The sequence below is a fragment of the Dermatophagoides farinae genome, chromosome 1 (assembly GCF_024713945.1).
Source record: "Dermatophagoides farinae isolate YC_2012a chromosome 1, ASM2471394v1, whole genome shotgun sequence".
Taxonomy (NCBI): Eukaryota; Metazoa; Arthropoda; class Arachnida; order Sarcoptiformes; family Pyroglyphidae; genus Dermatophagoides; species Dermatophagoides farinae.
This window is the reverse complement of record NC_134677.1, coordinates 5,763,368-5,779,787: the sequence shown is the minus strand read 5'-3', so window position 1 is coordinate 5,779,787 and position 16,420 is coordinate 5,763,368. Positions and strand designations below refer to the sequence as shown.

General features: G+C 27.3%; 1 protein-coding gene across 6 annotated transcripts; it reads left to right on the top strand.

Moving 5' to 3' along the window:
- The first annotated feature begins 2,142 nt into the window (after positions 1 to 2,142).
- Positions 2,143 to 15,454, top strand: LOC124493097 (uncharacterized). 6 transcript variants are annotated; one of them, XM_075735783.1, is made up of 7 exons: positions 2,147 to 2,499; positions 2,557 to 2,661; positions 11,501 to 12,866; positions 14,646 to 14,763; positions 14,848 to 14,874; positions 14,945 to 15,104; positions 15,204 to 15,454. In XM_075735783.1, exons 3-7 carry the CDS (start codon positions 11,559 to 11,561, stop codon positions 15,262 to 15,264), a joined length of 1,674 nt encoding a protein of 557 aa, XP_075591898.1. In that variant the 5' UTR covers positions 2,147 to 2,499; positions 2,557 to 2,661; positions 11,501 to 11,558; the 3' UTR covers positions 15,265 to 15,454. The 6 variants fall into 6 exon arrangements, 3 of the variants coding, with proteins under 3 accessions (XP_046912113.2, XP_075591898.1, XP_075591899.1); XM_047056157.2 differs by having other exon boundaries at positions 2,143 to 2,661; XR_012832518.1 differs by lacking the exon at positions 14,848 to 14,874 and having other exon boundaries at positions 14,646 to 14,782.
- Positions 15,455 to 16,420: the final 966 nt, after the last annotated feature.

Below are 16,420 nucleotides of genomic sequence, written 5' to 3'. Positions count from 1 at the left end.
AAAACACAAACACAACAATATTTGGAATATTTTCAATTAGGTCATTGTATATTCTATTTTTTTTAGCAATAATTCTCATGTTTCATCAACAAGAAGAAAAAAAATACACATATTTTCTAATAGATCAAGAGACAGTTTTTTTTCCAGTTCATTCTATACAAAACATATATAATAATTTGACATAGACATCGAAATACACTAATAATAATAATAATTTGTAATTTTATGTGTCTGTGCTTGGTATATTTGAAGCTGTCCGGATTCTTTTTCTCTTTTCATAATAACAATAATGATGATGGGTTTTCATTTTCTATCTTCGAATTCACAGCTTTTTTTTCTCATTATTCTTAACATATATTCTACAATATTCATTATAATTATTTTTCTTCATCATCATCATCATCATAACTAACCATCATTTTCATCTTTATTTTCATTTTTCATTTTTTTTTGCTCATAATGAATCAATGAATCTAAGAAAATGAGTTGAGAGAAACAAAACAAAAAAAAAATCTTCTGTGGTTATTTTCCGTCGATTACCATCATCATCATCATCATCATCATCATCAGAATAATAATAATAATCATCATCATTCAAAGAATAATGATCATGATTATTATAATGATAACTAATTATAATTATAATAATTGAAAAATAATGTTTCACTCATTCATTCATTCTCGGTAACAAAAAAAATGAGCATTACCATCAAAATAAGTTCTGCATTGGGCCATGTTATTTTATTTTATTCTTTTCGTTTACATTGAAAAATATACATTTTCTTTTTTTTCTGATATTTGTGATAATTCATTCATTTTATTCTTGGAATCTATAGCATTGCATTTTTTTTACCCACTCATACATTTACTTCATTACTACTTAATATGATGAGAAAATATATTCTATGGAAATGAAATCTAAATACTAAAGATGATGATGATGATGATGAGAAATGGAAAAAAACTGTATGGAATTCTAATTTTTTTTTTCATTCAAATCAATTTTTAGAATCGTTCCTTTTTTCCATTTCTTTTCATCATCATCGATGAAATGTAATGTATCTTTATGGTCTTGTTATGAATAATAATTAATGGCCGTTATGTATTAATTTTTACATTTATATTTCCGGAATCTAGTGCATAAAAACAAATTTATTAATTGAACATTATTATTGAACATGTCAGATGTATATATTCAATTTCTATTTCTACTCATAATGTTCTTACATTTCATAATAATGTATTTCCGTTTTATTTTCTTCTACTTCTTCTTGTTTTTCTTCTTCATTTACTTCATTGATTTTTACAAGTCCTTTTTCATAATTCTTTTTTTATGCTTCAATCAAATAAAACTTACTTAGATTTGCATCAACAATATGACAGAATTTTCAGCCATTCAAACTTAATGGTTGGAAAAAAGTCCATTTATCAATTTCTGTTTGTTTGTTCAGGTGCAAATTCAGTATTTTCACCACTTATGGCTGATGCTATTTGATGTTCATATATATCCAATATATATATTCGGATTTTCGATCCATAAAATTTATCGATTCATTTTTTTCTGTGCCATCGTATGGAGAAAAAAAAGCGACAGGCACTTTATTAAATCAAAATCATCATTCTTTAGAATTCATTATCATTATATTGAGATGCAAACTATTTTTTTTTTAATAAGAAAAAACTAATGATACGCAATTTTTTTTCTTTTTCTGCTTAAAAATCATGTGAAGAGAAAAAAACTGAGAAAACTAGTGAAAACTAAAACCTGAACAATTAACCTGGATTACTTGCAAACATACGATATGTTCATAAAATGAATATAATCGAATAGGTGACCTGTTCTTTATTAGGTATTATATATTCTTTTACATTAATCATTCATGATTTATAAACCTTTTCAGTCAGCACAAATATAATTGTCTAAAAAAAATGATCCAATAAAATCATTTTTCAACTATCGACCAAAGAATATAAAATTAGAAAAATCTTCAAATTACGCATGATTCCCTATCAACACAAAAGAATATATTTGTTGAAAAGGTATAGGTATTTCTATAGATAGAATCCTATGATTTGCGCATGTGGATTTTTTTTTCTCATTTCGAATGTTTATGATGGTAACGGATTTTAAAAAAAGTGTTCATTCATGACGACGACGACGACGACGGCAGCGGCGGCTACAACCATCACATTTCACCACTACCACACCATATACAAAAAAAACCACCATTTGACGATTATTGTCGACGTTGTTATTACTACCGTCATTTACAATCAAATCAGTCAGCCAAACAAAATTGGCAGACCAATCAACCAACCAACCAACCAACCAACCAACCATCATCATATCGTCGTGAGATGACAAAAAATTGTATCAATAGTAAATGAACTAAATTATTTTAAATGGTATTAACGTCATGTTTTGACATTTTTGCGTCTGATCATCAAAAAATGTTTGTCGGTTGATCAGATTTATATACATTTTGATGATACATTGAGGTGATATTTCCGTTCTCAGAGTGAAATTCTCATCAACAATTTTTCATCACTATTTAGAATTTAGAATTTTCTCTCGCTGGTGCAGCAACACAGTTGACGTAGAACGATTTTTATAATTATCATTCGTTTTTGTTTATTATTCATCCGTATTGATTTCAATTGGTAAGTTTACGATTTAAAATTATTTTTAAAAAAATTATTTTCATCATTGAATGTCGTTTGATTTTAATTTGTTTTTGATTATATATGCTATTTCTATGCAAATAAAATTAGAAAATCAGTATAAAAAACCAGTAAAAGTAAATGAATTTATTTTCCGAACATTGACGTTGGTCGACTGGTTGTCCACTGGGGTTCAATGTTCAGTATTGACACTATTGCAAATCTGATGTGTGTGTGTGTGTGTGTGTGGGTATTGATGGATGTGAATGTAAAACAATTCAGGTGTATTTATTGCGTTGTTTAGTTACAAAGAAAAAAAAGAAAGAGTTAAAAATAGCATCTTCTTTTGTTTTAATCAAGTTCAGTTACCTAACATTGGGGATGAAAAAAAAACTTTGGCTCTCATAGTGTAGCTTGTTTATTTCAAGAAAAGCTATTGTACTTATCCTCTGTATACATTTAATGATGTTGAAACCATACGAACGAATGAATGAATGAATAAAAAATCTTGATTCTATTGTATGTTGAGAAAAAAAAACATTGGTAGCTTGGTAAGTTTTTTTGTTCGGTTCATTTCAGTAAAGTTCGGTCGTTTGACTACTTTTTTCTCATCATCATCATCATACTGGCTGGCTAGCATCTTTTTGTTGATGTGGAGAAAAACGTTTTTTTTCATATTTATATGTAAAGATAATTATCATAATCAACAATAAATTTATGGAATCAGACCGATCCAATGGAAGAGAAAAAAAGGTTAATGACAAATTTATTTACAGCAACTACATTAACATACAGTTGTTGGAGAATCGTTTCGATTCCAAAAATAACTTAATGATGATGAGGCAATCCGTTAATACATATTATGGACCGGTCGACAAGTTTTTTTTCCTCATTGTATGTATGTATGTATGTATGATCAGCTTTGTCTTGTCTCAATTTTTTCCGTTTTCTATAATCATCATCGTCATCATCATTGCTCGATTTCCTGTTTTTTAAATAAACAGTAGAAAAATAAAAGAGATGAAAAAAAACGATTTTTTCCTTTTATCGTTCCGTTCTTTTTTTTTGTTTAGTTTCAGTAATTTCATTCATTTATTTATTTAGTGCAAACACACAGCCACCCACACATACACAAACAAACTAGTGATGATTTGACAGTCTTGATGATTATGTCCGTGGTAGTTATTATTCTGGTTTTTTTTTGACCATAGGGCCAACAGTAGACTGATTTGAAAAAAATTGTCCGAAAAAACGACTTTCATTATAATAATCATAATTATGATTGCTTCCAATTTCTGCATGTTCTGTTTATCCAAATGTTCTTTACTTTACACGACAACAAAAAAATGTAATGAGAATTTTACCACTTGTCCTAGTGTAACATTTGTTTTTTAAATAATTTTTATCTTGTTTAGTTTTGTTAGAATCAAATGATGATGATGATGATGATGTGGGTTCATGACATTTCATGAATCGTTGTGTACGCTAGAATGGTGATAAGAATTAATCTTTTTTTTCAGAGAAAAAAAATTATCATAGATTTCTATTCTATTGTGAATTGTAACCAGATGTTTTGAATCGATTATTCTATTGTCTTTCTGTTTGTTGTTAGATGGATGGATGAATAAATTGTCTTCATTGTCAAATTGATGATTGAATTCAATTCCAATTCCAATATATATATAAATTAATTTGTTAAAACTTTCCAATTTCAAATCAATTTTATTTTGGATATTTATTCACATTATTTCAATAGGTTTCAAGATGAATTTTTTTTTATTTTTATTATTGTTCTTCCTGTTTCTATTTTTACGACTGTTTCATGTATAATTTAGCCTGTTTAATGAAATTTAAGTTTTGAATAGGGAATTCTCTTTCTATTTCTTCTTTTATACCCTATTCATTCACAATAGACTGTGAAATAGATATATTGTGTAAATATAAAACTCAACTATAAGCTGAAAACTCAGTCAGATTTCTTTGTTTCCGATTTCATTTCATTCTATTCATTATTTGTCTTTTATTTTTAATTTTAATTTTATTCATACAATGAATTTGAATTTAAATTTAAATTTGAATACTGATGATGATTATGCTGATCATTACAGACATTGCATTGAATCGAATAATCAAAAGAATTAGAAATAAAGAGAAAGAATAAACTTGAAAAGACTATGTTTGTACACAGAATTCATTTAAAGTTTCTTTTTTCATCTTTTTTTTCTACCCTAAAAATTAAACACAATGCTATTTTAGAAGAACAAAAAAATTAACATTGACATGGATTTTTTTTTTGCTGGCCAATGAAGTAATATTTGAATTTTTTTCTTCCAAAACAAATATCATCCAACAAAACCAAAAACCTAATTATAACAGTTTGTATGGAGTGAAAGATGAGTAAATTCATCATTCGCCAAAACCTATCATTTCATTTTTTTTTTCTGTCATGAATTATTATATATATTTAGCCTTTTGAAATTTCAAATATTTTTTTTTCTCCTTTTCGTTCGTTCATTCACCGCCATCATCATCATCATCATCACTATAATATTATTTTCATACATAATTGAATTTAAAGAGAATCTTTTATTTCATTCAATAGATCAAATTTCAATTGACGATAATGTAATAGCTTCAGTGATGGCGATTCAATTATTTTCTGTTTCACTTTATTCATTCGATCAAATATTATTATGGTATACAGGTGATGACTCTCTTTTTTTTCATTTCAGCTGTTATGGAAAATTTTCAAAGACCCATGAAAAAGTTTTTTTCATTTTTGTTCATTTAATGACTATATTCTATTCATTTTGGTTCAAGAATCAATTGCCTTGTTTGTTTTTATTCTTCAATGAATAATAGAACCTACGTTTCTTTTGAATGTCATCCGTATAATATTCTTTTTTTTTGGTTACTGATTTTTTTCTCTTCTCATAACTATGATATTGATTTTTCGAATTCATTTATTTAGTTGTTGGTGTTTTTTTTTGTTTTGGTTTGGTTTTTTTTTGCTTTATTTGGTTGTCCCAATTTTTTCGATTTGTTACCTTGGCCACCGCAAACTGATAGAGATCAGAATATATACATATGATTGTCACAAATAATTTATGTACGTGGATACACTATTAATTGCTGTTTTTGTTTTTTTTGTTGTCCCTCTGGTATCGCCATAGATTTGTAGGTTTTTCTCAGGAAAACAAATTCAATGACACGACATTTTTTTCCGATTATTGTGATCGTAAACGAAAATTCGTATTCATGATTTGAATTTACTTGACATTATTCACCTAATATATTTGAATATGTAATACGATAGATCAGATTCTTTTGTGACTATTCTTCCAAAGTTCATTTAATTCATAAACTGAATCGAGAATGGTGATAATAATAAAAGCTGATATTGCAATGAAAATTTTTATAAATAAATACATTCAGTTGGGAAAAAACAATGATTAATTACGGACACCATTATTTCTTGATTCTATTTTATCAAAGAATCACATGACTGGTTTCCTGACTATCAGAATTTTTTTTTTTTTTCGTTACCGGATAGCACGAATGCAAATTCTGTATGGTACACCAAAATCTGATGCATTTACTTTGATATTTTTTTGCTTTTATCATCCTTTTTTTGTTATTATTCAATCGAATCATTTCACGATTGAACTACAATTTTACATGTATCATGGTAGTTGATAAGCATTTGTTAGGTGTGTCCCTCGTGACTAATTTTACAGGTCTTCTTTGCTCTTAGGTTATTATTTTTTTAGCACAAAAGCCATAACAAAATCATTGATTGATTAAAATCAAACCAGAGTGAATTGAAGCAAATCAGATAGCAGACTATATAATTCATTTTTTTTTTTTTGGTTTTGTTTGGAATAATAATCAACAAAAAAACCTAATCAGGCAACCAAACAACAGCAAAGAAAAAAAATATTCTTGGTGTCTAGAATAAAATAAAAAAGAATGAAGAAAACATTTAATCATTACAGGAAACGTGTATGTTGACTCTCTATGTTGAACACTTCTTTTATCTTTGTCTAAGTAATTATAATGACGATGATGACGACAGCTTTTTAATTAATTGCTAGCCATTCTTGGACTCAGTTTGAGTAAACAGTATCTGGGTCGTTTTAACTTCTGTTATTGTAGTCTAGTCGAATAGTTTAATTTAGCGAATTACTTTGATCCATTCGAACACTATCGGCTCACAAATGAAAAAAATAGCCGGACAGCCGTTATTTTTATTACTTTATTTGTTCTATGAGCAAATGAAAAAAAGGTTGAATGAGATGATTATAATAATGCACAAACCACATCATTTCTATCGGTGCCAAATGATTAAATATTTGTCCAAATTATAAAAATGAATATTTACCATTATGATTACTGTCCACAATTCATTGAATAACTCTGAAAAATTTCATTAACAATACCGGAAAATTTAATTCTATCGGAAAATAAAGAGAGAAAATGAATTATATTCTAACCTTCGAAATGAATTTAAATGTTTCCAATGATCCTAATTTGGTCAACCCATGCATTTGTATAAGTTGATTAATTTACACAAGTTGTTGCCAGAAAAGAAAAGCATAATAGAAGAAAAAAAAACAAGTGAACTAAACAAAAAAAAAGAATAATCTAATGGTGATTGTCGGTCATATGATAATGCAATTTTTTTTTTATCACATGATTGTTAGCAAAATGAGGTTAATGCAAATCAAATTTATTTACTGGTCAATAATGATGAATATTCCGAAAAAAACTAGATTTCAATTCAATAATACGATTATGGAATTTATTTTGAAAGTGAGACCTACGATTTTAGAGACGAATTTGAAATCAGAATCATTCTTATCAGTTGATAAATGACTAGACGAATAAAGAATAATGTTTTCTTATCCTATTTAAAAAAAATAAAATCAGAAAAAAAACGTTAGTTATATGTTGAAACAAGAAAAAAAAGATGTGTATAAATCGTGATTAAATAAATGAATGGAAAAAAACAAGGTCGGAATTTGTGTTTATTAAAATTTATGGAAATCCCTGGATGAGCTTAATTTTTTTTTTGGACCATTCTCGATTCAATTATTTCATTTCTTTTTTTCCGTTTTTTCCATCTTACATTGATTTCATTGGAATCTTATAATATTAATAAATAAACAAGCTTGATAGGAAATAAAAGGAAATACAGAGATATTCAAGTTAATATATCACAAGCAAATACATCAGATACAATAAGATTTCATGATCCAAAAATAGATCATTCGATTGATTGTGGCCAAAATTGTAATAACCCGGTATTTTATCCCATACCATAATCACGACAAAAATCCCTCCGAATGATGATACTATTTTTTACGGATCATTTAATGCAGATTATGTTATATTAAAGTTGACAAAAAAAATGGAATCATTTATCCATCCATTTGCTATCGATAATCAATTTCACACATTTTTTTATTGTAAATACAGATGATGATGATAACTTTTTTTTTGTATTGATTTTCTTTTTGTTCAATACAAAAAAAATCATACACAGTTCACTTGCCAATCACAATGAGTTAAATCAATTGCATTCAAACATTGATTTGTGAGGTAATGTTTATATCTGCGCAACTACCATCAAATTGATCTAATTGGTCACTTTTTATTTGTGTTCTATTTTTTTGTTGTTGTTGTTTTGTTTATAATGATAATAATGATCAATGATGATCGATGCGTTTTTTTTTCTCTTTAATAATCATCATCATTCTCGTGTGTTTAATTATTATTTGTATTTTCTTTCTGCAATAAATGATTAATCTTGTTCATCAATAATGATAATAATAAACAACAACAACAACAACATCAACAAGCTGTCGTTTTGATCATTAGTCTATTTGATAAACTATTTTTTTTTCTTCAACTAATATTGGAAATTTTATCTCATATCAACATCGATTGAAAGAATCCTGGATCGATGATGATCAATGATCACAAATGATGATGATGATGGAAACTTTATTCGATAGAAATGATAGCAAAAAAAAAACTTGAAGGGGCTAGTGTTGTATGTTTGTGAATTGCCTAAAGCAGAAGCTTCCCCGAAAAAAATGATTCTAAAATGTTTGACTCTCTCTTTCTTTCCGTTTCTTTTGGCTTTATTTTGTTGTTACATTTGATTTCTATCAATACAGTTTCGTAACATTGTTTTTCTCTTCATTTCTGCTTTGTCTGTATATTTTAGTTTGTATTTATTTTGTGAGTTTTAAATTAAAAATTACACTTATTATTTGGACATGTGATCAATTGGATTTTTTTTACTTTTGATCAAAAGTTTCATCTTTTTTTGTTCTTCTGGAATAGAATACAGAATAACAAAAACGTAACGTTACAAAGTAACGTTATTCGGAAACTTTTAAAATTTGAAAAATTCAATGACCTGTTATCATCAATAATAATTAATAAATCATTTTATCATTTGAAATATCACTGACTGATGATGATGTGATTGAACCTTTTCAAACATCACCATCATCAGCAATGATATATTTATTTTTTAAAGTCCATATATTTATGATTAGAGTATACAATTATATAATAAGATATCATTGACATCATATCGTATCACATGTAATGATAATAAAACTACGTATATCTTCATTGCAATGAAGTTTAATTTGAATCAAATAAATTTGTCCGGGAAATAAAATATTGTTCATTGTCATTCTATAAATGTGTGTGTGTGTGTGTGTGTAAATATTTATAAATGATTTAAAAGATGTGATGTGTGGGTGGACCATTTCTGGTTTATAGAATTTTTTATCTTCATAATCAATTCAAAAATATATAGTTGATGTTGTTGTTATCGTCGTCAGTTGATCATAGCATTTTCATCTAAATTCTATTGAATCATTTTAAATTCTAAAACGTATTTTTATTTCTTTGTTCTTAATTAATTTATTCTTACTATCAATGTGATAATATAATATAACTGGTTCATACATTTTGGATGAATTACCGAATCATTATCATAATCGTTATCGTGGTCGTTGTTTTATATTTGAAATACAACCAGGTTTATCTGACAAGAATTTTGTTCCGTTGATGATTTGTTTTAATTTTTTTTCTCTCTCTTCTTCAAACGATAAGATATAAACGATTTTTTGTGTGTGTGTGTTTGTGTTAGTAACATCTGTGGTTATATTTAATGTGTGTGTGTGTGTGTTTGTTTGTTAGTTTGGGTGTTGAAATTTTGATTTTACGAGGTATGTATGAAATATAACAGTTTTTTTTTCTTTAACTATGTCTCTGCATGGTAACTTATTATTATTATTATTATTATATCTTCATATAATTTATCATCATTTAAAAAAGCAGCAGGCAAAAAAAAAATTTCGCACAAAGTAATCGGCCAGAAAAAAAGTTGAAAAGAAAAAAAAATTTAAAATTTGTTCGTTTTTTTTCCATAAAATCATCGTATCATTATTGCGGGATAAGTTTTTTTTCAGCTTTGCTGTTTTTTTTTCTTTTTTTTTGTAAAACACATGAATCTTAAATTTCATTTTTGCCTCCATTTTTATATACTATATATCGATACATTGCTTATCTGATTAAATGGACCGATTTTTTTTCTACTTTTCCTTCGTCTCCATTTATCGGCCCAATGGCATAAATTTTGGTTGATGCCGTTTTTTTTACAGCAATAGTTAATTGGATAAAATATATACAATCAATAAATAAAGATAACTGTAGAATTTAGTGGGTGTAAATTTTTCTCGTTCTATCTAACTTGAAAAAAAAATTATTTATTAATAATAAATGATGTGAACGAACCAAAAAAAAACTTTGGAATCTAGATTCCTTGAATGTTATGTTTATGTATGATCCAGTTGATCCAGTTGATGTATGAAAACATGAATATAGAATTTTAGATTCATTGAGCCCAGATCCTGTAAAGAAATAGAATGTAAGTGAATTTTTATCCAAGAATTTTTTTTGCGAATATAAACTCAAATTTTTGCTTCGCTATCTTCCGTTGATATCATATTGTGTTTATCTATACATTTGTGTATGTGAAATACAAAAGTACTAACAAATAACATTTAATAACGATCATCGACGAAACAGTGTCAGTTTCATCAATGGATGTTATCTAACAAATTTTTTCTCTTATTCATCATCATCACCATTATCATAACATTGATAGACATCTATTGGTTTTAAGTTCGCTTTGTAAATTTTTTCCGGAATTTTATTTTTTTTTTGGCCACCAGATTTTCCATTTTTATTGTAGTTATTATTATTGTTGAATTTCAATTTTTTTCAATATATAAACGATAAATATATCGCCATACATATGGATAGGTACGGCTCAGTAATTCGAATGATTTTTCCTCTTGACTCGATTTTAGATTATTGTGAAATTTTTTTTTTTTTTTTTTTGAAAAATTTTCATTATTTATGTTGCAACAACAACTGTTATTTGATGCTTTATAATAAAAAAATAAATTCAAACACAACATATGTGTCTGTGTGCATGGCAATGTGAAAATTTAAAACGATAAAGTCATTTTCAGAATATTTTCATAATTTTCATTTTTTGTTTTTCAATTCAAATGCATTCATGCACACATAGTTGAATAGTTAATTTTATTCAGTTCTTCTTTCACTCTCTTTTTGTTTATAATAATGGATAAAATGAAAAACATATTAACTCCTCTCTTGTTTTTAAATATTTTTTCCTTGGGGACATCAACACCACTATTATTATCATCGCCACCGTTTTCCGGCTTACTTTCGAATTCATATCTGCACATTTATGTTGTAAAAAATACAACAAATGGATTTTAAGATTGAAGAATATAACGACTAAATAAAATTCCAATGATCTACAAATTTTTACAATCATAATGTTATCATTAAATTGTTTTTCATCATCCTCATCGGATTCATCCGAACAATCAAATGGTGCTATTGGTCATCATCATCATCATCATCACTATCATAATCAAATACAACACCAGCATTCCAATAATCGTTTCTCTGTATTCCAAAGTTTTTGCGGCTCATTTTCATCACAATTAACAAATCTATTTGTTGGTTGTTGCCGTTGTTGTTGTTGTTGTTTTTGTGTTTGTTCTAATAAAAGTGACAAAAACAGGAAACGCCGATTTTCATTCAACCGTGATCGTCGTCTTAGCTTTCCTACTGATCTTCAGCAGCAACAGCCACATAATCATAATCATAACTCTCATACATCGGCGATTGTCAACAATGTTATCGTTGAAAAATCAATCAAAGATGAACTGTCGCCTAACATATCCGGTCAAGAGATGGCTAGTATTGTCACAGTGCCTACAATTAATAATGTTGAACAACATGATTTTACTGACGAAGCAATCAACAATGATGGCCATGATGAAAAAGGCCATAATAATTTCGATTCTCGTTCATTAAATCGTTTATTCTTTATTGAATTTTTTCGCCGTAGACAAAAAAATCATAACAAAGATGATAAAAGAATATCTGATACGAATGTTATTTATCATAACAACGGCAATAAAACAGACGCTGATTGTCCAGTTAGTTATGGGCATCAATATCCTATTCAACATTCACTATCATCATTACCATCATCATCAAAGCAACCATTGATATTGCAACAATTATCAATATCATCGCTTGATAACAATTCGGCATTAGCTACTGAAAACTCTTTCAACTGTGATGTAATTTCATCCGCAACGACAATGAATCTCGAGCTTTTTGAATCAAAAAATTTACATGATAAACATAATAATAAAAATAATGATAATGAAATAGAAGATGATGACGATGATGATGATAATGATGTTATATTCAATCAACCGATAGTGCCTTCACATTCCGGTCATCATAATCAATTTCAACTGAAACAACAACAACAACAACAACAACACCAATCAACATCATCACCATCGAAATCTTTATTAATGACTTCATTGTTTAAATCAACAAAAAAATCTGTGGTACATAGCGTTGGTTCAAATCCAATCAACAATCAACGTGATAAACAAATACGAATAGACATATCATCAAAACGTTTGATGCGTGAAATAGGTGATTTAATGCGTCGTCGTCAAAATCAACAATTGACGGCCAATTTTACAATAGAATTAGTCAATGATTCTCTATATGAATGGTATATTAAAATCTATGAGTTTGATAAAGAATCACAGGTAAGTTTTTTCTTTGTTTTTTCCTTCATTATTTGATATTTTGAAAGAAAAATTCCGTTGAATTTTTTGTCCTAATTATTATAGGACCTGTTTCGAATGTCACTTTTGTAAGATAATACCGATTTTTACCATGAAACTTGTGCCACTTTTTTGTATTATCATCATAATGATAGGCAGAATTTTGTTACCAATTTCATAGACCCACACCATACATTACAGAAAAAGTTTGATTTTTTTTTTACCAAATTCAAAAGTACAAATATGTTTGTATTTGTCTGTGCTTTTGATCATAAAAATCCTCTTGTTGAATGGATGATTGAATGAATGAGAGAAAAAATTTATTCTTTAATGATGATGATGATGATGATGATTATCATCATGCAATTCGATACTTTTAGTTTGCATTTTTACCAACTATATAGAGAAATTCTCATGAGTATCATTTTTATATATTTCATTATTATCATTACCATTATTATTATTTGACTATTTCCGGTAAAGCATGATGATGAGTTTCAGAGTTTTTATTTTTCCATTTTTTTGTTGTTGTTGTTGTTGTGTTTCATGGTATAGAAATTCCCTTATGGGAAGAAAATCTATATGAAAGAATATAAAAGAAATAATGATACATGAATAAATAAAACGAATGACCGAATTGTCATATTGTTATGACCACGATCATTAAGGCCAAATCATCATCATCATCATGATCATTGTTTTTTTTTCTTTTTCAACCATTCAATGATAATAACAATGATCCAAGATAGGCACATACAAAAGTTATCTTTATCAAATATATTCCTTCGAGAATTGGAAATATGTTTTTAGCCGCGTGCTTATTGGCCGATAATTTGTTATCAATTCTATAGTTTCATTTTCAATTCATCATCATCATCATCATTATTATTATTATGCCGATAAAAAATGAATTTTTCACTTTCCAGAAGTGCATGAAATAAATGTAGTGAAAGAATTCAATGCGATTTTCATTTATTCATTCTTTCATCAATCAATTCATAGTTTCATGGTCGAATTGATTCTTTTTGTTTCTTGTCCATCTGTTTATTTTTTTTCTGTCTTTAATGAAACATTTTTTTTCTCTCTTTTAACTTGGAAAAATATAGGATACAATAGTTTTTCGTTTTTGTTATTTTGACTTTTGTGAATATTTATTACAATTATTTGCTAATAGATATGGCATTATTCTTTTTTTTTTGTTTGTGAATTGTCAACTTTACAAATGTCCTTAGTCCAAGTATAAAAATGAACATTTCATTTTAGCCCATTTCATTTATCGGTCAGTCGGGTTTTTGCTCGATTTGTCACCTAAATACAGATGCTCATATTATATATTCTATGTTTTTTTTATGTTGTAACCAAATCACGTTCTTAGCTTGGTTCCGATAACTATTATAATAATGATAATGGCCAAAAGCTTGATGCTATTATAGTAGCTTGTGTATAAGAATTTTGTTTGTTTTTAGTAAACCAAAGGTTTCCTACATTATATGTAAATTAAGCACTTCACAAGTTTTTTGGTTTGTGTTTGTAAAGTTATTTTTTTTTGTGGATATCAAATTTGCATATCAACAAAAAAGCTGTTGCCAATGGCCATCATCATTGGTGACAATGACGAATGAACGCATATACGCACATATGGATTTTACTCATTCATCATCTTGAATTTATTCTTTTTGATATCACCATATACCATACCATATTTATTTTGCTAGCATAATTTTCTCATTATTTTTTTATTTTTTTTGTTTAATATTCTAGATTTATTTGGATATGCAACAATATCAAATTCAATTCGTACAATTACATGCCTTATTTCCTGAAGCATATCCATTTGAACCTCCATTTATACGTGTTGTTACACCATATATTGAACGAGGTAAATTGAATTGAATTCTGTATATTTGATTTTTAAAATTTGTATTTTAATATTATAATAATTTTTTATTAAAAAAATACTCAGGCTATGTTATGGAAGGAGGTGCAATATGTAAGTTTCATATTACTTATTTTCGTATCTTTGAAACTTGACTAATGATGATGATGATGTTTATTAATAGGTCTAGAATTGTTAACAAAAACTGGTTGGACTAGTGCCTATACAATGGAATCGGTAATCATACAACTAATGGCATCATTTGTAAAAGGACAAGCAACAATCAAGGCAACAAAAGATGTAAACAAATGTTTTACAAAAAAATCCGCCATCAATTCATTTAGGTAAGCGATAAATTGGTGGATATCCCAGATACAATTATGTGAATAAACATTGAAATTTTATTCATTCAAATTCAAAATAAATATATTTTTTTTTGATAGGCACATTGTTCGTATTCATGATAAACATGGATGGGTGGACACTCCTCTTTTTGAAGGATGAAAAACATGATGACTTGGCCGAATTAACTTTTTTTTCTCATTGTCATTGAATCATCAAGCCAGACAGGGGTGGAAATGATTTTCAATTAAATCAGCTTCATTACGAATCCACTATTCAATTTGAAATGGAATGGAATAACTTTGATATTATACATGAACCAAATCAATATTTTGCATCAATCATGAATGGAAAAACAAACAAACAAACAAACAAAAAAAACTGTAGAATTAATTGAAAACTGAAATTTAAAAAATTTTGATAACTTCATAAACAAAATGTTATGATTCATAAAATATTCATATTGTTATCAGTCATATTGTATAACTGTCATTTGCATGTAATCAAATATTCAAGTAAATTATATATGACTATATTGTTTATTGCAAATTTATATATCCCATTCGATGAAATTCAATCAAATTGAAAGCTTAATAAAAATGGAATAACAAAAGACAATGGCCAGTAAAAAAAAATGAATAAATTTTTTTGTTGTTGTTGTTATTGTGTCTTGTAATAAAATCATTCAAATTCGTATAATTTGGTTTGGTGAGTCTATTGTGAATAAATTGAATATTTTTGCTTCTGTTATGTTTATATGGATGTACATTATTGATTTTTTATCTCTTTTCAAGGACAATGTTCATGTATGAATCAAAGAATATGATCAAATTTATTACGATAAAGAAAATTTCATCATACACATTTAACTCAATTATGAAAAAAATAGAGAAAGTTTGTCAATTTTTTATTCACCGTTCAAAAATTGGAACTTTTATTATAACCGAATTCATGAATAGCAATCAATTCGTATATATTTTCTCCCTGATTGTTATGTGGATAATATTGTGATGAAATTAATTGCAAACAAAAATGAATTGAATACGACTTTGGATTCGTATTATTGTTGTTTATTATAATGAAGTTGGAATATTTAACAGCAATAGCAACGATGAAAAAAAAAATTTTTGAAAAATCAGCAAAATTCACCTTTTCTTTTTGAATTATCAAGGCCCAAATAGAAAGTTTTCTTGCTGATTCACAAAATCAGTCAGTCATTCTATAGTAAATGATAACACGAATCAACAAATACAAAAAAAAATAATCATGTTTGTCTCTCTTGAGAGTGTACAAACGAGCAAATAAATGTTTTCAATTG